At 44.2% G+C, this 24,473-nt stretch overlaps 1 protein-coding gene across 4 annotated transcripts in view; it reads right to left on the minus strand.

Annotated features, from left to right (window-relative positions):
• Positions 1 to 1,781: 1,781 nt before the first annotated feature.
• The window catches only part of KIT (KIT proto-oncogene, receptor tyrosine kinase), an 87,550-nt gene continuing 64,858 nt past the window's right edge, over positions 1,782 to 24,473 (minus strand). For 2 of the 4 annotated variants that reach the window (XM_044225774.1, XM_044225773.1), the window contains exons 8-21: positions 20,255 to 20,369; positions 18,494 to 18,675; positions 16,715 to 16,821; positions 16,491 to 16,617; positions 16,104 to 16,208; positions 15,907 to 16,017; positions 14,540 to 14,690; positions 12,076 to 12,167; positions 11,301 to 11,428; positions 10,113 to 10,235; positions 5,933 to 6,044; positions 5,719 to 5,818; positions 5,205 to 5,310; positions 1,782 to 4,136 (exon numbers count right to left, since the gene is read on the minus strand). In XM_044225774.1, coding sequence (XP_044081709.1) covers positions 4,008 to 4,136; positions 5,205 to 5,310; positions 5,719 to 5,818; positions 5,933 to 6,044; positions 10,113 to 10,235; positions 11,301 to 11,428; positions 12,076 to 12,167; positions 14,540 to 14,690; positions 15,907 to 16,017; positions 16,104 to 16,208; positions 16,491 to 16,617; positions 16,715 to 16,821; positions 18,494 to 18,675; positions 20,255 to 20,369 — 1,688 coding nt within the window. In that variant the 3' untranslated portion in view covers positions 1,782 to 4,007. Of the gene's footprint in view, positions 4,137 to 5,204; positions 5,311 to 5,718; positions 5,819 to 5,932; positions 6,045 to 10,112; positions 10,236 to 11,300; positions 11,429 to 12,075; positions 12,168 to 14,539; positions 14,691 to 15,906; positions 16,018 to 16,103; positions 16,209 to 16,490; positions 16,618 to 16,714; positions 16,822 to 18,481; positions 18,676 to 20,254; positions 20,370 to 24,473 lie in introns of all 4 variants that reach the window. The other 2 variants (XM_044225772.1, XM_044225770.1) reach the window with 1 other exon arrangement.

Below are 24,473 nucleotides of genomic sequence, written 5' to 3' on the forward strand. Positions count from 1 at the left end.
CAAGAGAAGGAAATCTTGATCAAGAATAGGGAGACCTGAATTCCGGGCTAAAGACTTAGGATTTTAGTAAAACACAGAAATCTCTGAGCAAAGTCAAGTTTCACAGCAAACTAGTGTGATACTGTTTGCACTTAGGAGAGAAACAACTGGAAGCAAATTTTGACTCTACAGTTCCACATGGGATACCAACTGGGTTATGCTGGTACAGCGGCTCTTCTTTGTTCCTAGTTAAGTCTAACGAGCCATGAAAAAGTTACCATTTATGACCACTGTTTATGTATTAGGCATATGATGTGGTCTTGACAGCTTCTTATTACTGCATTCAGGCAGATCATGCTATTACGGAAACTAAGATTTCAAGAGCCGGTCTGCCCAATACCACACACAGCAGTAAGTGGTCGAGACGAGGCTGTAACCAGGTCCTATTTGAGCCAGGACACCAAGCACCTGAAGCTAGGTGGGCCAGTGAGGGAACTAACTATGGGCTAATAATACAGCGACCGTTGACTGCTTTTTTTTTTTTCTTTAAGATTTTATTTATTTATTTGACAGAGAGAGATCACAAGTAGGCAGAGAGGCAGGCAGAGTGAGAGGGGAGAAGCAGGCTCGCCACCGAGCAGAGAGCCCGATGTGGGGCTCGATCCCAGGACCCTGCGATCATGACCTGAGCTGAAGGCAGAGGCTTTTAATCCACTGAGCCACCCAGGCACCCCCATTGACTGCTTTTAAGTCAAGATTTCACACACATGAAAAAGCCTCAGTGACACGGAAAACCTTCAGAAAGAAAGGACTTCTTTGTTTTGTGGTCAATTAGCACTCATTCCAGTCTGTAATACAGTAACGGAAAATGCTGGGCCGACATGTGGTTGTTTTTCACAGACTCTTGAAATGTTCCTGGCCATGTGATTCCTCCTGATGGCTAAAGGATTCCTCTTCATTACAGATCACAACTTTCACCCCTCTTTCCCTTTCCTTTCTGGACATATTTCTTCGGCAGGTATAGATGCGTCAATAAGGAAAATAAAAACTGACGGTGTTTCATGTGCCTAACTCCTCTGTAATAGGATTCCATGGTTCAGGGTTGTTTTTTCAAGCTGGGAGGACTCTCGGGCCTTTGGCAGGTTCCACTGGTCTGGACGGTACTTCCTCATCACAAAGAATGCTCCAGCCACAAGAAACGACTCAACTGATAGGCACAAATCACCTTCCTCCAAGCAAGTGATAGAGCTCAACTCTTCCAGAAGCAAGGGAGAGTAACCATTAACGGCTAGAGCAGGAACACCTCGGGATGGACTAAGCTCTCTTCAAAATCCAAGCTAACAAGAAAACAAACCACTTTCTAAGGAGTCCTCATGTCAACCCTGCGGATTACAATTCATTTGTAGACAATCTTTTCTAGGAAGAAACACGCTAGTTACATCAGACTAAACCACATGAAATTGCTATTTAGCTATCATTTTGCCCACAAAAATAGTCATTTCACATAAATCAACCTAATAATAATCGAGCAATGTGTAGTGTTCTCAAAATGTTTCCTGTATTTCTTTTTCAATTTAAATGGAGACCTTGGGTTGTAAAAATAAAATGAGAAAATACAGCACATACTAAATTCTTAATAAATATCTGTTGAATCATCAAATACATAAAGCCTAGTGATCTGATGGTCTCGCTTGTTATCTAGGGCATACTAGGAACAAACTTTCTAATGTCAGAGTGAATGCGCTTTAATGCTTCAAAGTTGAGTTTCACCAAAGCTTGAAGAAATAATCAAAAAATTCCACTTGATTTATATATGTACATTTTTATTAGAACTCTTCAGAACTGTCAACAATTGGACAACATAACAGGAAAAAGAAACACATGGAACACCAACATCCTTTAAACTTGCACCGCTTACATATTTACACATAAAGTTACTGTATATATAAAAAATACTTTCAAGGACTCGTGGGCTTGGGAATATTCAAAAGACATTATTGCTACATTTCAATATTTACAAAAAAGCCATAAAACAATTTCAAACAGTAAGCAATGGCAAAGAAACATCCAATGTAAAAAAAAATTATAAAAATATAAACTTTCAAGAATATCCAAGACAAAACTCTCAGTGAGGTGCCCCTGAAGTACCTAGACATCTACAATGAACCACCACTTTTCCTACTATAATCAAAGGCAACAGAAACACAAAGGAAATGTTCCGACAGAGGATGGCAAACAGCGACGATCTCTCACGTGACAACAAAACCCCAAAATCTGTTACCTTTGGAAAGGTGCGAGAGTATAGAACTCCAGTGCAAATGGTAACTTCCAGATAAATGACCACAGTTCTCTAAGCGGAGTCTGAGGGACCCAGGAGGGGGAACCGTGTAGGCAGCACACCCGAATCTCGCAAGACAACACACAAACCTCGGCGCACACCCATGGACCTCTGACAGTTGGGCAGAGGGTTTTTTTTTTAAAAAAAAAAAAAGGAAAGAAAAAAAAGGTGAACTCGAAGAATAACATTCAGGCTACTGCCTAAAGGGTAACATTTAAATATGCTTTAGCGGGAGAGCAGCCTTAGGTCTAAGGAATGAGTACAGTATGCTGAGTACAAACACCAGGATGCTTGAGGTGTCGGTGGCTTGCAAATAAATAAATATTTAAGCACTCTGCTTCCTATTAGACGCTACGTGAGCTTTGGGGAAGCTCCTCTAGACAGCGAGATGCAGAGAAACGAGCAGTGAGGATGATGAAGGCCAAGCTACTTCTGGAGTGCTGAAGGACCCTCTTGGGCTGGAGGCAAAAAAAAAACACCCCAAAATATTTGTCTACAAGCACACGCGGAAGTGCACACGCACACATGCGCACGCACACACACACACACACACACACAGTACTGGCCTGGCGTCCGGGACATGCCTGCAGAGGAGGCTGAATCTATATTTAATTCGAAGAATCCAGACTAACACAGCACTGTTCAGTCCCTCCCGTGGGAGTCATGCAGTGAACCAGTCACTTTTTCCAAAGGCATCGAAGCCATCAAGCACGATGCCTTTCTGAAGCTGGTAGGTTTGCTCTGGAGAATCTGGGGAGCAAGGTTCGTAGGCTACAAAAGGGGATTTTTGTTAAGATTGTGCTTGGCAATTATGGTCTGTTTTTCTTTCAAAACAAAACAAAACAAAACACTGTTTCCTTCCAACTCATCTGGCTCTTCATCTATTTCTAAGCACAGCAGACCTGAGCCAGGGTCGCATCCAGAAACAACACCTTGGGGGACGTCCCCCCGCGAGTATATGACCATGTACAACGTGTAGATGAGTATATACAAATGCCGGCTGGGAGGCCTCCTCTAAGACTCGGTGTCCTAACAGCAAACTCTATTTACAAACCCGGTCAGGAGAACAAAGGCTCGTGCCCGGGTCTTGATTCATGTGCCGGGAGTACTTTTCCATGGCCTCGGTCTCACTCCCAGCATGAAATACTAGATTGCTTACGCCTAGATATTCATAGACTTCTGCCCTTTGTTCTAAGAACATTCCATTTTCCACATCAAGCGATCAGGTCTCAGCTTCTAATCTTGCAGCATCATCATATGGTCAAGGATGATTAGGAGGCCCGCAGGTGACCACTGTGACTTATTCAAATAAACAATCGGTGATGCTTTTCAAATCAAAATCAGAGAAGCCTTGGAAAGGACTCAGGGTGCCCAGCCCAGCCCACCCTCCCTTGCTCCAAGTCTGTTATTATTATTATTATTATTGTTATTTTTTCATTAATGGGGGCTGCCTGGCTCTGGGGAAGAGAAGATACAGTTGGAACTCTTACAACAGGATGCTGGCTGGTGACAAAAATCACCGGCCACTCAAGTGTGCGCGTCAAGATGGGATTACAGTGGCGTGTCCACTACTCTGGGACAGGATGCAAGCCGAAAGAGAACAAAAACAACCAGTATAGAAACCAAAAGAGCTGGGATCATTCCTGTTGGGGAGGACCCCCCCCACACCCCCACTGGCAGGCCTCCTGTGTCAGACATCTTCGTGCACCAGCAGAGGCTGGGTGGAGGACGCGCTGCTGCCCACGGAGTTGATCCGCACAGAATGGTCCACCACAGGCCGCTCCTGGTGGGGGCTGCCGTTCGCTAGGTTGGAATAAATCTGAGGAACACAAGTCCGCAGTTAATACGCCGGTCCCCATGACAAACACGGCGACAGGGGGACATGTTGGCAGCTTCGGGATTGCAAGGAACTTAAAAAGTCTCTTCGAAAAGGGAGGGGATGGATGGGACTTTCATGGCCAAAAATCCCGAGCATAGTGACAAAAGGAAACATAAACTTTGTTTGATCCCTCATTTCCCCCAAGGTCTGATACATAAGAAGTGATGGCAATTAAAAAAAAAAAAAAGTACTTTTCTATCGGGGTCTATCTGGGAACAAGGACTACTACCTAAACTATTGAAAAGGGTTTCTAAACTTCTCTGGCCAACTATAACCCAATGGCTGAGGTCATCTGCTGGGACACTGGTGGCCCTTCCAGGGGTCTTCCGCTGAGACTTAAACATGTTTACTTTGAAACATGCTCTGACACCCAGAAGTGTAAGCTTGAACCCCAAAATATCAGTGGTATACTCTTAGAAATGATAGCTCCAAGCATACAATCCATTAAAAAAGCAGTTTAAAAAAAAATCTGAGTTAAAGCAAGGATCGCTAATTCTTCCTTAAGAGTAGGAGAAGAAATAATGGCTTTGAGTTTAGAATCCCCACCCCAACCTCCCCACCTCCTCAAATCACCGGCGGGGAATCTCTCGACCTCAAAAAGCTCTTCATTTTATATGGCTGTGGGCATGACGGCTAGCTGCCATTTTCTGGCTACGCCTGTTTGAGCAGGAGGCTTATTTCCCTGCCCTAACAGCTGTCTCTTCTATGCTTTTTATTCTAGTTCACATTACCCCAACTGTCCAAAGGCTGAATGGCCCAGACATGTGAGACAGAGAACACGCCGACCCCATGACCAGCATCTGGGGTCGGGGGAGGAAACAAAGCCTTCCCCTTTTCCCTCCTCATCTCACATCTTTATGCTCAGAATGGGGGTCAGGCAGAAAGAACTTGTTGCCACTGCTTTCCTTGCCCACCCAAAGTCCAGTATGCCGCCTAAGCCAAGGAGAGAGGGGTTGGGCCCGAGAAGGAAGCACCCGGGACCGAGAGCGGGGGCCGGAGTGTACTCACATGATTGGAGCTATCTGAAATCTGCTTCTCAATTAGCTGCACGATCTGCTTGAACGTTGGCCTTTTCAGGGGATCAGCATCCCAGCAAGTCTTCATGATGTCATACCTGCGAAGCGAGGGCCATTTCCTATCACTGCTCAACGCCCTTGGCCTGGCTTCTCAGTGTACACCATGTGACCATCTCAAAAATCATTCCAGGGCCGTGCAACTGGGCATACTAAATGGCGAGGGCATGAAATAAAACACTGGCCCTGTGGAAGACTGCTGAAGCTTTCTGCGTATTTGGTGACAAGAGATTATGAAAATAAGCTACAAAAATACCACCTGATCAGGATGTCATCAAAAGGAACCAGGAGGTGTTGATACTTCAGACCGTCCTGGTGAAACACTGTCGCACCCCCTCCACCCCAAACACACACACACACACACGCACACGCACACACCTGGGTTTCTGTCTTTGAAAAGGAAAACAAAAGGGGAAGCAGGACCTGCAAGAAAATATCTCAACCCTTACATTTCAGCAGGTGCGTGCTCAGGGCTGAGCATTCGGAACCCTTCCTTGATCATCTTGTAGAACTTAGAATCGACTGGCATCCCAGGGTAGGGGCTGCTTCCTGAGGCACAAACAGTTTACGAATCAGTGTTAATAATAAGCAAGCAGGACGCGGATAACAATCTTAAAGAAGATGCTCGGAATTTAACCAAGGTGCCTCTGGAAAGCACTTTACCTAAAGAGAATAGCTCCCACAGAAAAATCCCATAGGACCAGACATCACTCTCGAATGTGTACACACAGTTGAAAATGCTTTCCGGTGCCATCCACTTCACAGGCAGCCGAGCCTAGAACGCAAGCACAACACATGTGGTGATGTTAATTAATAAGTTCAAAAAAAAAAAAGAATAGATAATATTCCTACAGCCATCGCTCCTGCTGAGGGGGTGAGGGCGAGAAGGTGACTGCCATCTCACGAAGGCCTTTTACCCTGCGACCTCAGACAACTCCCCCTACCTCTGAAATAGGTGGTTCACAGAGTACTATCCACATTTTCAAGAAGAGGACCTTCAAGGGTGCCTGGGTGGCTCAGGCGGTTAAGCGTCTGCCTTCGGCTCAGGTCATGATCCCGGGGTCCTCGGACTGAGCTCTGCATGGGGTTCCTTGCTCAGCCGGGAGCCTGCTTCTTGCTCTGCTCCCACCCCCTGCCCCAGCCCTACTCATGCTCTATTTCTCTCTCACATAAATAAGACCAATCATAAAAAAATAAAGAAAAAAGATGGGGACAGAAGTCCGTAGAGCGTCATCCCTCCTCCATCCTGCCGTCTGGTGGGCTCTGTAGAGGCCACCTTGCGGCAAGAAGGAGGGCTACGCCGGCGATGGTAAGAAAATGGAAGAGTTAGGATTGGGTCCTGGCGTTCTAATCAGCCCCAGTCTGCTGCTAACCACGCTTCTTTTCCTTTTCTTTGGGGTTTTTGGTCATTTCAAACCCAAATTATCCTTTATGAATACGTTGGAAATGTCCTAGAAGTATCTGTAATGAAGTCTCAATGTGTTCCTCTGTAAAGCAAAAATAATGCTTCCAATTTCCTGAGTTGTTTTGTGGGTTAAGTGAGCTCATGTGGGCCCAAGTGCTTCGCACAGTACCGCTGCCTCACTCATCTTTCAACAGTCGCCTTGTATAAGCCAGCGTACAAGAACAGCAGCGGCTTCCGGTGACCATCATGGTTCCAAGGCAGCGAGCGGCAGATCTGGACTTCAAATTCAACAGAGGAGGTTCACATCCTAAATGAACCCTTTCCGTGAAAATCAAACTAAACTTGCTGGGACTATTCCTCTTATAGACATTCTGGATTCCTGGATCTTAGTCTACCATAAACAACTAGATCAATCCTTCTCTTAATCCATTTAGGATTGAAAACTGGGAAGACAATTTTTAATCGAGTGTTAAAGTTACTTTAGCCAGCAGGAAAAAAAGCAAGCAAGCAAGCCTTCTAGTATTCCCTCCCCAAATTTACGCTAAAGCTCCGATGGGGGCTTTTCATTTATTTGTTTTTTAAGATTTTATTTATTTAACACAGGGAGAGAGAGCACAAGCAGGAGAAGTGGCAGACAGATGGAGAGGGAGAAGCAGGCTCCCCAAGGAGCAAGGGAGCCTGATGTGGGGCTTGATCCCAGGACTCTGGGAGCATGACCTGAGCCGAAGGCAGACGCTTCACCAACTGAGCCCCCCGGGGTTAGCTCCGCTATACAGGTGTCCTGGATTCAGGGGCCTATGAACTTGGAAGGGAGAAAGAAGGACATTCTTGTTTTCATTAACTTCTATATGAAGCTTAGCATTTCCTTCAGTGGTGAATGAAGGCAGTAACACCCAGCGATCTTTACTGTTCCTGTGACTTTGTTACCAGCAGGAACCAACAGTCACTTTCACCATCATCAAGCGATGTCACCAGTCACAGCCGTTTTGAGACCCACGCCTAGAACAGGCTGCTCCACATAACAACGCAGCACAGGTACCGACAGCAAAAATGGGCTTTTTAATAGCATGAGAACTCTATTCCAAATGAACTGTATTTCTTGATCATCCTACAGGTTTTATTTTAGACATTTCAGACAACGTTCTGACAAGGGTTCCAACTGGCCTCACGGGACTATGGAAGGGGCCACGGCAGAAAAAATGACTCAGAACCTATGTGGAATGAGTGGAAGAACCTTCTGAGAAGCGGACACAGGGAGACGACACACGGCCAAGATGTCGTAAATTTGGGGCAGTAACATGTCGTGGGAGCCTGATGAAGAGAGATCTGTAACTGGTTAGCTCGACACGCCTAAGCTGGAGCCCCCAGTCTAGAAGCCTGGTGGGACCTAACCCATCCTTGTGCATTTCAGCAAAGGTCCCCAACCAGTAACAAGTTACTACGAAGCTGCGGCATAACCACTGTTACAGTTATTTATATTCCAAATCAGACATCTACAAAGGACAGAAGAAAAGAGCTGCTGGGGCGCGTGGGTGGCTCAGTGGGTTAAAGCCTCTGCCTTCAGCTCAGTCATGATCCCAGCATCCTGGGATCGAGCCCCACGTCAGGCTCTCTGCTCCGCAGGGAGTCTCCTTCCCTTCCTCTCTCTCTGCCTGCCTCTCTGCCTACTTGTGATCTCTCTCTGTCAAATAAATAAATAAAATCTTAAAAAAAAAAAAAAGAAGAAGAAAAGCGCTATATTAGGAGCAATATGGCTCACACTGTCCTAAGCATGTCACCAAGATGAACTCATTTAATCCTCACAACTTTATGAGGCAGGTGACAGGATCATGTCCAATAGGAAGGAAAAAAAGCAAGGTTGAGGGGCATTGGGTAATTCTCACAAATATCCCACCGCCACTAAATAACGGAATCAGATGCGAACTCGGCAAGACTGGGTCCAGAACCCGCTGCTTTCCTCCTCATGCCTTTCTTTGACTATTGAAAGGCCCAGATAAGGAACCATCCCTTGTTCCTTCTTCCAATAGTGCATGCACCGAGCTGGAGAGAACCTGGTTCCATTAACCCTCATAATGATGAAATCTAGTCTTAGAAGAGATTTATTAGAAATGTTTTGAGGGGGCGCCTGCTGGCTCAGTCAGTTAAGCTTCTGCCTTTGGCTTGGGTCATGATCCCAGCATCCTGGGATCGAGCCTTGCATCGGGCTCCCTGCTCAGCGGGAGCCTACTTTTCCCTATTCTCTGCCTGCAACCCCCGCTGCTCATGCTCTCATTCTCTCTCTCTCTCTCAAATAAATAAATAATCTTTTTTTTTTTAAAAAGATTTATTTATTTATTTGATAGACAGAAATCACAAGGAGGCAGAGAGGCAGGCAGAGAGAGAGGAAGAAGCAGGCTCCCCGCTGAGCAGGGAGCCCGATGCGGGGCTCGATCCCAGGACCCTGGGATCATGACCTAAGCCAAAGGCAGAGGCTTTAACCCACTGAGCCACCCAGGCGTCCCTCAAATAAATAAATATCTTTAAAAAAAAAAAAAAGAAAGAAAGAAATATACGGCTTGATCAGGACATAAAGCCAGCAACATTTCTACAAAACCAAGTCAAGTACAGCCTACCCATAGAGATGCTATGGTGATGGTGGAGAAAATACTACATTATCATAAGGGACAGAAATAACTACTTCCAGGAATAAATCTGGACTAGGGAAATGGGCCTGGGCAAACAGACATACAAGAATGTATGCACAGGACTCGATGGCTTCCCATAGTAATGGGATGCTGCTTTGGAGATCACTCTGGTTTCAGGCCTTACTGACCTGTGACAGCTCTGGAAGAGTGAGGTTCATTACTAAAACATACAAAACATATGGAGTTTTAGTTTTTCCAACTCTGAAAATGTGAGGACATCGCAGGGGGTTGTTCTGATGATCTAGTGAGAACTGGCAGGGAAATAAAGCACTTTGAAATAAAATCACTATGTTCTCTAACCCAATTATTTAATATGCTCGCTATTGATTAGAAGATCCAACATTCTACATACCTAATTCTCAACACTACCTTAGATTTTAATCTTTTTCACATAGCATGTCAATCTCCAAATCAAATTGCCCTGCTGTGACCTTCAGGCCCACATTTGTTTCACTTGAACAAACTAGAGTTCATTGCTATTCTCAGGCTATAATGAAAATTAAGGCTATTTCTGTTTCTTTCACATGCCCCATAATTACACAATTAGAATTAGGAATTCTATTATCGGAATGTTCGTTGTAGTAATGTTCAGCATACCATGCAAATTTTGCTGAAGTACACTTAATTTGACTGCTAACATGCATGATATCTCAAAGGTAGGATTTGCATTAGGAAACTCATAAAAAGCAATTCTTAGAAAAACTTGAAACTAAAATCCTTCACTGGACTGGTCAAGCAGAGAGTGGGTACTCACGTTTCCTTTGACCACATAATTAGAATCATTCTTGATGTCTCTGGCTAGACCAAAATCACAAATCTTTGTGATTCGACCGTGAGTAAGGAGGATATTTCTAGCAGCCAAGTCTCTGTGAATACACTATTAGGAGAGTGGGAGAGAAAAGAAAACCATTTACATTTATTTTAAACTCTTCAGGAATGAAAACTATGTCCAACACATTCTAGAATGCTGCTCTGTCACACAAATCCAGTACCTCGGCTTTCCAATGAAACTATTCGGTGCACCAAAAATAAAGATCTAAATTATGCTTTGAATGATGTTCAGAATTTGTGTTTCACATCGTTAGGATCTTAATTACGATAATCACTTTCCAAACCAATGCGAATGGATTTTTTTTTCTCCTTAGGACTGCTTTCATTCATAGAAAAATACATTATAAATAGTCCTATCATATTTCTTAAACCGAAAACTCATTCTGCATGCCTCTCTTTGAAGGTCCTTTTACAGAGTTTTTAAAACATCTTTGCAACTCCAATTCAATGTTTCCCAAGGACACAGGGAAGGGGTTCTTTATTGCAGCCATCCTGTATCACACTCTTTCCGTTTGGTCACTGTTGGGAAATGTCACCAATGACACTGAAGGGTGGGATCCGTTACCTCCTGCTAGTCTGCTAGTCCCATTTGCTAAGGAAATCCCCTCACCCTTCCAGAGACTATGTTCCTCGCTTTGGTTCCATCATTCTCTTCCCATCCTTATCTTTCCCCCATATACTTATTATTCTCTGATTCCTTATTCCCCCAACACTTTCATGAACCCATACAATAGCTGAGGCCTTTCAATAAAACCCAAGTGTGCCCTTCACCAAGCCCAGCACCTGCCATGAGACACCCCTCCTTTTGCCGATAAAATCATTATCTATTTTCTAGGAGCAGCTCCCATATCCTGAAAGCCAAAATTTTTAAATGAATTCACTGCATAAAAAAAATTTTTTTTCATAGAAAGCTCATTTAGACAGGCCTGCACTTTAAAGCTTATAAATGAGAATAGGAATTCCAAAGAGAGAGCAGTTGGAGCATGAAGAAACTGAATTTCCTCTATTGTGGGTTACCACACTTCCAAATGACACTGTGTATTCTAACCAGGGCTCTAAAAGGCTCCACGGGGGGGGGGGGCGTTCTGCTAAGAGAACCACGCCTACTCACATTCTTGGAGGCAAGGAAGGCCATGCCCTTGGCCACCTGGTAAGAAAAGCTCAACAAGTCCTCCAGGTCTAGAGCCAACTCGTCATCTTCCATGATGGCGGGAGTCACATCTCTTTCTATGTATGAACCTGTCAGGAGAAGGAGCACTTTCTTAGCAATTAAACCTCAGAGCTTAGAGAACAGAAGACAGTGACGAGGATACCAAGGCTGGTAATGAAGGAGCTGAGGTGACTATGCAGGCAAGTCACCTGCCCAGTGTTGAGGAAAGGTAAGTGCCCAAGCTAGTATTCACAATCTGGGGCTTTAGGTGAGGAAGATGGTAAATAAATATAAAAATCTATTTTTTGGGACGCCTGGGTGGCTCAGTTGGTTGGACGACTGCCTTCGGCTCAGGTCATGATCCCGGAGTCCCAGGATCGAGTCCCGCAACAGGCTCCCAGCTCCATGGGGAGTCTGCTTCTCCCTCTGACCTTCTCCTTGCTCATGCTCTCTCTCACTGTCTGTCTCTCAAATAAATAAATAAAATCTTTAAAAAAAAATCTATTTTTTGATATGCAAAATACAATCTGATACCCATGTTATTTTCATATATGCAGTGAGACACTCCTATACAGTAACAAATGCTCTGACCCCAATACCCACGTGGAACCCTAACTGCCACTGACCGGTGGCACTGGGCATTGGGCCTTACTGAAAAAGAGAACCAATCACTATGGGGCAAACTGGTACATTTCACCGTGGTATGAGAAATCCTGATTGTTTGATAGGTACCCACCTATTCTTGTCGATCTCCTTTTGTCCGCCTTGGTCGGCACAACATAGGAAACTCCGGGTTTCATGTCCATGTATTCATTAGTACTGTCATTGCTGTGAGAGATGAAACATCCATCCATCCATCAAATCAGGACGAATAGAACGGAAGACAGAGGGAGTAGCCACGGGACAGGCTCTATCTCCCCACTGCCTTTTTTACGTAAGAGGCTGATTTTGTTCAAAGAAAGTATTGCCAAGTTTGAATGCAGAAAATCTTGTTCATAAGATAGGAGTTTTTAATATTCAACATTAGGGTCCAACGCCCGGGAATGAGACCGTCTTTTCTGTGTTCAATCACTGATGGGACTCAGGTTAGAAATTTCCCATCTCTTGACACCAGGGATTTAATGGGAAACAGAGAGCCAAAAACATTATCCCCCATTCCCTCAAACTCTCTAAATTAGCCCCAAGAGACAAGATGAAAGAGACAAGGAAGACACAAAGACCAAGAGCTTCCGATTGTGGGATTGGGGGGAAGGCAGGGATCGTTAACATATAGCGACTGATGGAAGAAGGTTTGAAAAAACCAAGTTTAGTTCAGATAAACACCAATAATTTGGATGATTTTCTGAACCATCTGGACCTCTTGAATCTGCAACATTTGGCTGGAAAGTCTTCAAGATTTCTAGTACTTCCTGCTTCTGATTAGCATAGAAACACTATGACAACAATCTCCTTCGGAGTATGCTGGTGGTTCCAGTCCCATATGGGATCCCAAAACACAAAGAACACCACATCGGATTGAACAATTTGGGCCATTATTTCAGAAAGTTGAGAAACAGATATGGGGCCAAGGTTTCAGAAATAAGGCAAAGTGGCTCATTTACTCACACAAAGAGCATATGCTCTGGAGAAACTAACAAAAGGTGGTTTGTTTCGTATTTTACTCCCACTTGACACCACCTAAGTCTATAGGACTTTAAAAAAAAAAAAAAAAAAGGTAAAATAAAAAGGCTTCATCTGGGGTTTAAAACTTTAGCCAGGGGTACAAAAAAGAGCTTTAAAAGGTAACTGCCCATCAGTAATAGTTGCTAAAGTCTTCTCGAGGGCCTGGAGTGAAGTTTAAGAAATAAAGTCCTGCTGTCTCAAAATGCAGAGGACAGAATGAATAAAAAAGGAGAAGAGAAACCCTCCAAACAACTTCAGAAATATAAAGTATAAGGGATTATAAAATATAAAGTATAAAGTATACTTATACTTAAAGTATAAAGCATGATGAAAAGGATTTCTGTTGGGCGGGGTGATCTAGGAAATCTTCCTCCATGGTGGTTCTACCTTTGGAAAGAACAGACCAGGCATGGCAGAGAAGAATGTTTTCTTTTTTTTTTTTTTTTAAGATTTTATTTATTTATTTGACAGAGAGAGATCACAAGCAGGCAGAGAGGCAGGCAGAGAGAGAGGGGGAAGCAGGCTCCCTGCTGAGCAGAGAGCCCGATGCGGGCCTCGATCCCAGGACCCTGAGATCATGACCTGAGCCGAAGGCAGCGGCTTAACCCACTGAGCCACCCAGGCGCCCGAGAAGAATGTTTTCTGACTGTAAGCCACACTAGCTGTTCTTAAAGGAATCTGAAACTCTTTATCCACCATTCAAATTCAGAACAATATTAAAGAGGAAAGCGATGAAAATAAGGTACAGAATTGTTAACAATGTGTTAGAGTCACTGTGCCTTTTTATAGCATGAGGAGTTAAAAAAAAAAAAAAAAGGGCAAGGTATACAGAAATAATTCAGAGGTAGATGGTGAGAAACCTATGTGCCGAGATATGTTCAGAGCTCTCTTGCAACCCTGTTAAAAGTTTTCAAGAAATTTACCAAGACAACTTGACAGGCTTTAACATTTTCCCTTATAAGCAGCGTCTCACTGTAGAGATACATAAAGTAGCAAGCCCAACAGAATAAACAAAATGACACAGAAGAATAGAGCCATGGGCGCCTGGGTGGCTCAGTGGGTTCAAGCCTCTGCCTTCGGCTCAGGTCATGGTCCAGGGTCCTGGGATCGAGCCCTGCGTCAGGCTCTCTGCTCAACAGGGAGCCTGTTTCCCTTCCTCTCTCTCTGCCTGCCTCTCTGCCTACTTGTGATCTCTGTCTGTCAAATAAATAAATAAAATATTAAAAAAAAAATAGAGCCATGATAAGAGAAACAGGTATAGAATTCATTCCACGGAACAGAATTAACACTTAGAAAAAAATGAAAGATGCATCCAAAAAAAAAAAAAAATCAATAAAAAACCTAAGTTTAACACTACTTAAATCTTTACAAACACTATTCAAACTTCCAAATTGTTGATGACACCTAAATGATTTAATAATTCTGATTTGGCGCCTTAAAGTACCTCTGTTCGTTTGTTTAAAGAATCAGCCTTGATTGCAAACCCTTATGACCCCACGAACTGCCTATCAACAGCTATTTATGTAAATCAGTCTTACCACGAAGACTCCTTTGAATGCAGAAGGTTCTTATAAAGTGCCACTTCGGAGTGATCTTCCTGCTTTGAGCAAATAAATGAATCACGTTTTCTTCGCAAAAAATTCAAAAGATCACCATAGCAACAGTATTCAGTAATGACCAGGGTGGGCCCTACAGGCATATAAAGGAAGTTTAAAAAGAGGTGAGTTTTATAGAAACAATACCCATAAATACACTCAGGGGTGATCATAACCATTTTCATTCCGGTTCATTGCTAAGCCTACTGAGAACCAGTGTTCTGGGGAGCACAGCTCTCCAGGTAAGCCTCCTTGGACCTGATGTCCTAAGCGACATCCGTGCTCGGAGGCCCAGCTCGACTGCCAGCATCACACACAAGAGTTACTGCTTTCAACGTTATACCCTTAACAAATTTCCCGCACGAACCCTTTGAGTGGCTTGTTTGTAGCAGAGCTTCATGCGTTCTCAAGGTCATTATGGAAATGACGAAGGGCACAAAGTGTGGCATAATAGGAAAACCAATGGCACAGAACAGCCAGCTGAGCCGAGCCCCAGGGGGCATGCGAGCACCTGAGTGGCAGGGCATCACCTGCCTCCTCAGTGTGACCTGCCTCCTCAGTGCGACCTGCCACCAAGGTTTCCATGCGGTGAAGGTGCCTCACGCTGCCGCTCTCAAGTTCAGAGACAACAAACCGACTTGGGCAGAAACTTTCATGAACAAGTCACGATGTGGAAGCCACGTGTATGGGGCTGTTTTAAGAAATTCTCTAAGCCGTCAACTTGACCGTGAATCCCTATACATCTCGAGGAAGAGCTCGTGTTACATATCTTTGCTCCTTTAAGACCAAAATGTGAAACGTCACAGACATCCTTGACCGAAGGCTCTGCTTCGGAATTGCTCAACTGGAAATCCAGTTTTTTACAGAAGTGAAGTGTTTGCCTCATTTGGTGTGTATCTGAGAACTGGTAGGCTTCAAAGTCTACCTTTGATTGTGGTATGCAAATGAACAGTAACCCTTTAGTGACCGACTACGATTTGGCAAACTATCAAACTTGGAAAAGAAGAGCTTTCTGGGAGAGAGGAGAGACGTTCTCAGGAGACTTAAGAGGTCCCTGTCGATGCAACGGCTATGACAATAACCAGGGTGTGTCCTGGGCTGTCCCATCCCCTGATGATTAAACTAAAATACCCATTCTTAAGAACAACAGCTTTTGGAGGAGAAGGGATGTGAAATCTCGCAAGAGGTAGCAACCTGGGTGAAAATCTGGCAAGAGTCTGATATAATCAAGCCCTGTTGAAATCATATTAAAATCTCCCCTCTTTTGATAATTTGAAAGATAATAAAAGTTAATTTGGTCACAATCTTACCTCCAACAGTGCATGCTCCAAGAAGATTCACAATATTCATGTGATTACCGAGGTAACTCAAGACTTTGAGCTCAGACATTAGGGCTTCTCGTTCAGTTAAATGGGCACTTGCTAAAATGAGAAAAATGTTTCATTTTAGCAAAAAGCAAACACGGCAAGCCAATGCTGAGGGCATGGAGGAGCCTGGGGAAACTTACGTTTGAGCATCTTCACGGCGACAGTCATGGCGGCATCCGACTTAATGAGGCCGTATGCGGTAGCCTCGACCACTTTCCCAAAGGCCCCGGCACCCAGAGTTTTCCCTGCCGAGGAGAAGAGAGTAAATGGTGGTGGGGGGGCCAAAGGACCACCTGGGTAATTTCCAAGTCAACAATGAAGGAATTGTTAGGGAATTAAGGACAAGTCTGTCTAGAGACATTTCTCCATTAATGCACTTTATGCGAAATCTATCAAAAGCAGTGAAATGTCACGGAAAATAGTCACTGGTCTCAGATGAAAAGAACAGAGGAAGCGAGTGGGGTTCCCTAAAGCCATTGTTACGTGCACACAAAAAGGTTACGTGGAAAGCCCATGTTCATACTGACCAAAACTCAGCCTGTTTCTGGGAAACTCCCATTTATGATCATAAGGAAGTTGTGTTGGGTCTATGTACACATAATTGTTTCCATTTATCTCCTCAACAACCTTCCACTGTACTTCATACATGGGTTTCTGGTCGGGGGGGGAGAAAGGGAGAGATACACCATCTTTTAATGATTAATGTTTCAATCACTGCAGCCTTGAGGGTGGAGAACAAATGAAGGATTACCTGTAAATATTTGTAGGTAAGAATCATCACGATAATGCACATCATACCAGCTGCGATCACAAAACCAATCAGCAAAGGTGTGAACAGGGTGTGGGGATGGATTTGTTCTAGAATGAAAGGGGAATGTGGAATCACAACCGATTAGCAGGGATGGATCATCGCCACAACCACCTCACCTCAAACTCACCCATCCCCCTCCCCTTTACAGCCCAGGAGCAGGGTTCAAAGCCAAGCGGATCTCATCAGCTCCTTGCCTTGCTAATATCACCTTACTTTTTTTTTTTTTTTAAAGATTTTATTTATTTATTTGACAGACAGAGATCACAAGTAGGCAAAGAGGCAGGCAGAGAGAGAGGAGGAAGCAGGCTCCCCGCTGAGCAGAGAGCCCGATGCGGAGCTCGATCCCAGAACCCTGGGATCATGACTGATCATGAGCTGAAGGCAGAGGCTTTAACCCACTGAGCCACCCAGGCACCCCATATCACCTTATTCTTATGATTCAAAGGAATCTTTTGAAATAACAACTTGAAACCAGACTGTTGTGGAAGCTGAGATTTCTGTAGTACAAGAAGAATTTTATGCTGTTTTGTCCATGAAAAGCAACATTTGATGAACTTTGTACTTCAACCAAATTCCTGCCTCAGACAACTTTAAGAAGTTTCCTTTATGGATAGTTTCTATTTTCTTCTTTAAGCTTCCCTGTATTGTCTAAATTTTTTACACTGAGCAAGAATTTCTTCTACAACCAAGAAAACATGTTTAAAGTATTCTTTTCATTGCCAGTCCGAGGAAAAAAATCTGGATGAAGAACAATGTAAGATTCTTCCCCTCATTACTCAAAAACTGGAAGTGTACCACTCATTGGCACACACCTTCGCCAGTTCGAGAAAACAAAAACTACACCCCACACAGGTGGGTGCCCGGTTTCTTTGTCCTCTAACTTCATACCAATTCATCAATTTGCCCACAAGGATCATTTATTTAACTTATGGTAGGAGAGCTAGTCCCTCATGAATCAAATTTTACAAACATTAAAGAAATAGATCAAAAAAAAAAAAAAAAAAGAAAAGAAAGAAACAGCTCAGTGACATAACTTCATAAAAGGCAGTGTTCACTTTCGGACGTAGTGTCTGGCAATGTGTTAAAATGCATGATTTTCAATAACTAAAATCTTAAGTTAAATTTAATTTGGGGGTGCCTGGGTGACTCAGCAGATTAAAGCCTCTGCCTTCGGCTCAGGTCATGATCCCAGGGTCCTGGGATGGAGCCCTGCATTGGGCTTGCTGCTCAGTAGGGGACCTGCTTCCTCCTCTCTCTCTCTCTGCCTGTCTCTCTGCCTACTTGTGATCTCTGTCAAATGAATAAATAAATAAGATCCTTTAAAAATAAATAAATAAATAAATAAATTGAATTTTAATTTTTAAATTGCCCTAATTCTCGTTATATTTGGCTATAAGGGAAATGCACTTCCCTATTTTCCCTCTGTACCCCTTTTTTAATGAGAATGACTGGAAATATGCAATTCACTATACACACATACACACATACACATGCACGCATATGTACATATGGGCGCACGCACATAAATGCATACGTGTTACCAATGAACTAGTACAGAATGAAACTTAGTGAGTTTGATGACAGCATGGGACAATGTCGAGATTACCAGAAATGACATGGCCATTGATGGAATGGACGTAAAATCATGACTGATATGGTAGGCAGAGCCTAAACATCCCCTTAAAATTGGATTAAAAAGAAATATACCTTTGCTGTTACCTTTAAATGCAAAGTTAAAAAAGGCAGAACTCCTGCCCACATTGTTGTAAGCCCTACACTCGACCGTGCCATTGTGCTTGAATGCACTATAATCAATGGAGCTCTGAACCACGAGTTTTCCAGACGGTGAGACAGAGGAGTTTTGCAACTGCACATCCATTGGTCCAACAGGAAGGGAACATCTGGAGAGAAAAAAAGAACAAAAAACTTCGCTCACTGCTCAATCACACTCGACCTGGCGAACTTTTACAACAAAGCTAGTGGGTCATCATCAGAAATTTCCTCTTACAACCAAGAGTGTGAGGATGGATGGGCCCTTCCCTGGTGCCGTGAGCCAAGACAGGAGTCTGAATCCTTATTCAAACACCTTACGGACCAGATACTTAAAACTCTCCAGGACTCAGTTCCTGCAGCTAGAAGATGGGGACGGTAAGACCCGCGTTAGAGGGTAACTGAGAGGGCTGGAAATAATGAAAGAAAAGATGGCTGGCACACAGTAGACCTGATAAAGGAACTGTGAAGGGGACAAGAGGGCTGAAGAAAAGAGCCGAGAGGAGGCAAGAGTTCAAGTCTACGAAGATGAAGACAGGGCGGCTCCCAACGCCCCAGCAGCTGAGATCCTGAGCCAGGTTTTATGGAGGAGACAGAGGCTAGACCATGGCTTGTACTCCAAGTGGGAAAGCCCATCAGGGACAAAGCCCAAAGGACCCCATTTTAAATTATGTCCCCCATATACCTAACACTTTTCTAGTCCCTGACCTCACTTTATTTTCCTCGTTAGCATTTAACTGTTTATTTTGTCTTCTGCTCACCTCTACCCCTTAGATATGAACTCACAAAGCAGGCACTCAGGTGCATTCTGCTCACTAGACCAGCATCTGGCATACAGCTGGTGCTCCGTAAGTGTTTGCTGTATGGGCGACAGTGACTGCTGGGGTTGCCTTTACGGTACGGCTTTTCCAGGGCGCTCGAGTCCTCCTTACTGTTTCCCAAAGAAAACATTCTACTAAAGCTCCGCGGAAAACAACAATCCTATGTAACCTCTTCCAAGTTGTTGTGATAAAAAGGACTACTCCATGAAAAAATAAAATTTCTATTATTATCCTGACTATTCAATTGTGATGTTACACTGGGCTTTTAAAGCCTGAGCACAAAATAGCATTTGATGGATAAAAACAGCCAGGGTGACCCCATTTTCATCTTCAGGTAATGTGAAAGGACAATTTAAGGCTTAAGTGCAGACCGGGAGGGAGAGGAAGCACAATGCCAGATGTGTTGTGTTCAGGGGCGCCTAATCAAGGAGAAAACCTTTTAAAAACACAGAGCTTACACATGCCGTACGTATGTTGTAACTGCACAATCATTACTTTTTGGTAACTTGGCAATTAACTTCTGAGGCAATTTTTTTTCATGATAACTACAGCCGCATTTCCCACACACATTGCCTCCTGTGTATAGAATGGAAATCTAATTACTCTGTCCTGGAAAATTGCTTTATCTACCTGCAGGCTAGAAATTGCATGATAAATCCAAAAGATAACCACCAAAAGAAGAGAAGTCACTCAGTAATCATTTTCCTGCAAACAAAATTAACGTCTACTACAAAAAATACAGCAATTATGCCCCCCCTCCAAAGCCACATGGATAGAAATATATAATCAAACAAATTAAAAAAAAAAATCTGAAAATCTATCTGACACGCAACTACACTGCAGCCCTTCCCTCATGCGTGTCAAGTAGTACCCAAAATAATCCTCTCACCTCGGCTCGGTTCCTGGACAAAAATACCAATCTACTGTGGGCTCTGGGAACCCAGATACCACACATTGGAGCATGCCATTCACGAGACTTTCATGACTCAGGATTTCTGGTTTGGCTGCAGGAAGAGAGAAATGGCCATTCATCAGACTGCTGGAAAACTTCATCACAACGCCCCCCCTCCACACACACACACACACACACACACAGTTTTCGAATCCTCAGAACTTTGCTTGAGGCTGAAGAGGAGGACCCTGTGGGAACACGTTCAAGGGGGGAGAAATCTTAAGCTGTGTGTGGGAGGCACAGGGAGGCAGAGGTGCAGGACAGACCAGGAAAGGCTTTCCTGGTTAGAGATGCCCGGCCCCAGTGTAGACGGTCTACAATGCAGAATGGGGGGGGGGGTCCCCTGAGAAACTTCCTGTTTGGGGACGACGGAAGTGGGGTTCGCAGGACCACTGGCCGGGTTTCAGTCTCCAGTGAGGCAGAAGCTGAAAAACTGCTTCTAACCCAAACTTTAGGATTCCAGACTGTTGTGAAGGTGGAAATCCTGTTTAAGATTCCTGCCATCAGAATTTCAAATGACTGAATCTGCCACAGGAATTTCAAGTAATGGTGCAGACTGGAGTGGATAAAATTAAGAGGACTCACAGGAAAAGAGAAGGGCCCCCTCCCCCGCCACCCCCTTCTACAGGAATGTCCTTTCTGGGGTGGGGAGGGGCAGAAGGGAGTGGCTGGAAATAAAAGAAGTGAATCACCCTATTTAGAGAAGCCAAAACATAAGAGTAAAATACAATATGGGCTTTTAACTCCAAATTTGTATTTCAAATGCAAAATATGGACAGAAAATTATAACAGGAAACCAGCCCAAGAGTTTTATTCATACGTACATCTAAACCTGTGTACAATCACTGAAAAGCTAAGTTGTCTCAGCAGGAATGCTCTAATTTGACATTTCTGGGTAATGACAATAATCAACAGGTATTCAATCAAGAGTGCCTGAAGCACTGTGAATTCCTGAGATTTTCTAAAAGGGAAAGGAAAATACATTCAGTTGTTCTTTTTACTTTTCTTTTTTGAAGATTTTATTTATTTATTTGAGAGGGGGGAGCACATAAGCAGGAGAGCGGCAGGCGGAAAGAGAGGGAGAAGCAGACCCCCTGCTGAGCAGGGAGCCTGGGACTCGAACCCAGGACCCCGGGATCATGACATGAGCCAAAGGCAGACGCTTAACCGAATGAGCCACAGGCGCCCTATTACATTCAGCTGTTCTACTGGAAATATATCTGAAGGATTCTAACCCTTTAAGAATAAGTAAACTAAGCCGTAGAATCTGACAGCAGGGGCGGGGATGCGCTTGCCCCAAGTCCTTAGTCCGCCATCAGGACAGAACTCTGGGAGCTGCACGCAGGGCGGGCGCACCTGCACACGGGCTCCCACGCTCGCCAATCCTCTGCCCTCCATCAAGTCTCCTCATGAGTCATGTGGGAACAACAACAGTACCATCTCACAGCGATACTACGAGAATTAAATGAGATCGAGTCCACGAAGAAGCAGGATTCTCAGATAGGAAACAGATTTATTCATTATTAATTTATTAACGATTCAGTTACTATTTTCTATTCAGAGTACCTCCCTTTGGTTAATCAAGTCTGCTACCAATTACATTAACTGTCTTTGCCCCTCTGAATATTCTTTTCAGTGATCTAAAAACGGCTTAAGATAGTGTGAGAATTAATGTGCTTGTGTTTTAACCCCCATGCACTGGGACTCTGACCTCAATCATGTTGCAACGGATAGGAAAAACGGAGGTGGTGAGAAGGCAGGACTGACAGATCAGAGGCTTAGGGGCTGATTTCTACAAAGCAAGGGGGGCACTGTAGAACAGCCTCTCAGCACCTCACCTCCTTGCAGGCAAAATGGCTTGGCGGGAAGCAGAGTCCACACGCGCGGCACACCCACCTGTCACGGAGCCTGGCCCTGAGGACGGCCAGGCCATTTGGCTCACACACACACACACACACACACACACACACACACGAGCGGCACTGCAAAGCGATCTCAAGGTAGGGGCATCCTTGAGAGTTTGGATCCAATGCCAGCTTTCACAAATAGAGCAAGAAGACGAGCCACCGTCTTGCGAAAGCATCCATCTGGCAAGTCTCATTTAATTATCATGGGCAACTGTGTGATGGGGCTGAAAAGTAGGACAGAACACAAAAAAACAGTGGAACTTTAGGAGAATGCTATTTGCTGAAGACGGCGGGCGCCATAAGGCAGGGCTCTCTGGGACTCTTCTCAAGTGTCATCTCCTCTTCCAAGCCATCCTCAATTCTCCAAAGCCAAGTTGGTCGGTCTCCCCTCCTTATTCCCACAGCGCGTTGGAGCACCTGACCCTCTTATGCAACATCCTGGTCTGCCTCCTCCATCAGACTCTATGCTCTCCTGGGAAGAACCTCATCTTACCACTGGTACCTCAGAGTCGAGTCTGACCTGGGGCAGAAACAGGGTAAGAGCTGTCTGAACGATGAAGTCCCCTCCAAAGAACCAAGATCCTCAGAGTTGAAGGAATTCTATCAGAATCCCAAGAAGGGACCTGGGAGGAGAGCCTGATGGGGACTTTGCTGGGTAGGGATGCAATTTCCACTCTTTTATAATAGTGGGCCCATGAGACTGCCACACGTCTACTGGCCGTGTGACTTGTGCTTAAACACTGAGTTTAATGGGGAGAGGGGTGGGCAAACACAGAGATGCCAAAGGTAACTGGATAGGACATAGATGGGTCATAGATCAAGGTCCTAAGACCAACTCCCTCATATCGACATTCCCTCCTAATGCCACACAACAGATTTTTCAGAGTGGAATTAAATATGAACTCAATAGGAAAAAAAAAAAAAAAGCTGAAGGGGTACCTTAAGATGTTAACAATGGTTACTCCTGGGTACTCGGGGTTATGGATAGTTTCTATTTTATTCTTCTGAGTTATTTTCTAATTTTTTTTTTTTTTTACCACGAACATGCAGCTAGCTAATAATGAACCAATAAAACATTTTTTAATTAAAAAAATTGGACCAGCTCAAAATTACATAATCAGTTACATTTCGCTCTGGCTACAAATGCTCCAGATCCAAGCCTTCCAGCGGGACACCTGCTAGCAGTTACACAAGGGCCAGGCCTGGCGCGTCCGTCCGGCTGGCCTACTTGTTCCCAAGTGCTGGTTAACTGGGCAGGTTTTTAAGCTACTGTCTCGGGCCGGTTGTAACCCGAGGCTAGCAGAGCAGCTTCTGTCCTGTTGGTCCTTAGCCTGGCCAACCAAGCTCAGAAAGTCTTTAAACCTTAATGTGCCTTCGAAGGACTAAGAAAAAAATTAAAACAGACATCCCTGCCCCCACCCCCGGCCCCCCAATTCCAGAGATCCCAGAGATACAGAACGCTGAGGATCTGACCCAGCAAGGTGCCTTTATATTGTACTTACAAAAGACCCTGATCAGGGCCGGGATAAGGGTGAGGCAAGAGAAGCCCACAGGGTGTGGAATTGGAGAAGGCACCCACCCTTCTCAAGGTCTTGCTAATACAGGGCTGGCACCGTGAGTGAGCACCTCCTTAAATTTTACACCCCAGGCGCCTCACCCTAATCCCAGCCGTGTCCCTAACATTGGTGATGACAGACCTCATTTTTGAAAAGGCTAAATTACATGAGTACAGTTTCAGCTCTACATGGCAAGTTGCACTATGAAAGTGTTTAATGCATAAAGAATGAGCTAGGTACAAATCTGATTCCTAAAAATGAAAATCTGGGCTCATCTGCATTTTGTAAGTGCCTCAATGCACTGTGTAAGGCATTAAATATGCATTTTGCTTTTAAAGATACATAACTCTGCAATTCTCCAGGTTAAATCTGAGCTGTGGTTTCGGAGATATTCTGCAATCAGCACTATACCAAATGACACATTCCCTAATTCCTCCCAAGTTGGAGGTTCAGATAAGCCTAAGAGGTGCATGAGTTATGTATTTCCTACGGAGATTAAGAAAATAGCCTTTTCTCCTTTCAAAGCATCATGGACCTGAGTCATTCCAGTGTCTCCAACAACACGGATCAACTCGTAGGCTGATTTCAGAGTGCTTATGACTCCACGGAGAATTTATGGCTCATGCAATTAAAAATCCTAACCATTTGCCGATTTACCCCCAAAGATATGTGATCTTGAAAAACATTCCTTTT

This window comes from Neovison vison, chromosome 11 (genome assembly GCF_020171115.1).
Source record: "Neovison vison isolate M4711 chromosome 11, ASM_NN_V1, whole genome shotgun sequence".
Classification (NCBI taxonomy): Eukaryota; Metazoa; Chordata; class Mammalia; order Carnivora; family Mustelidae; genus Neogale; species Neogale vison.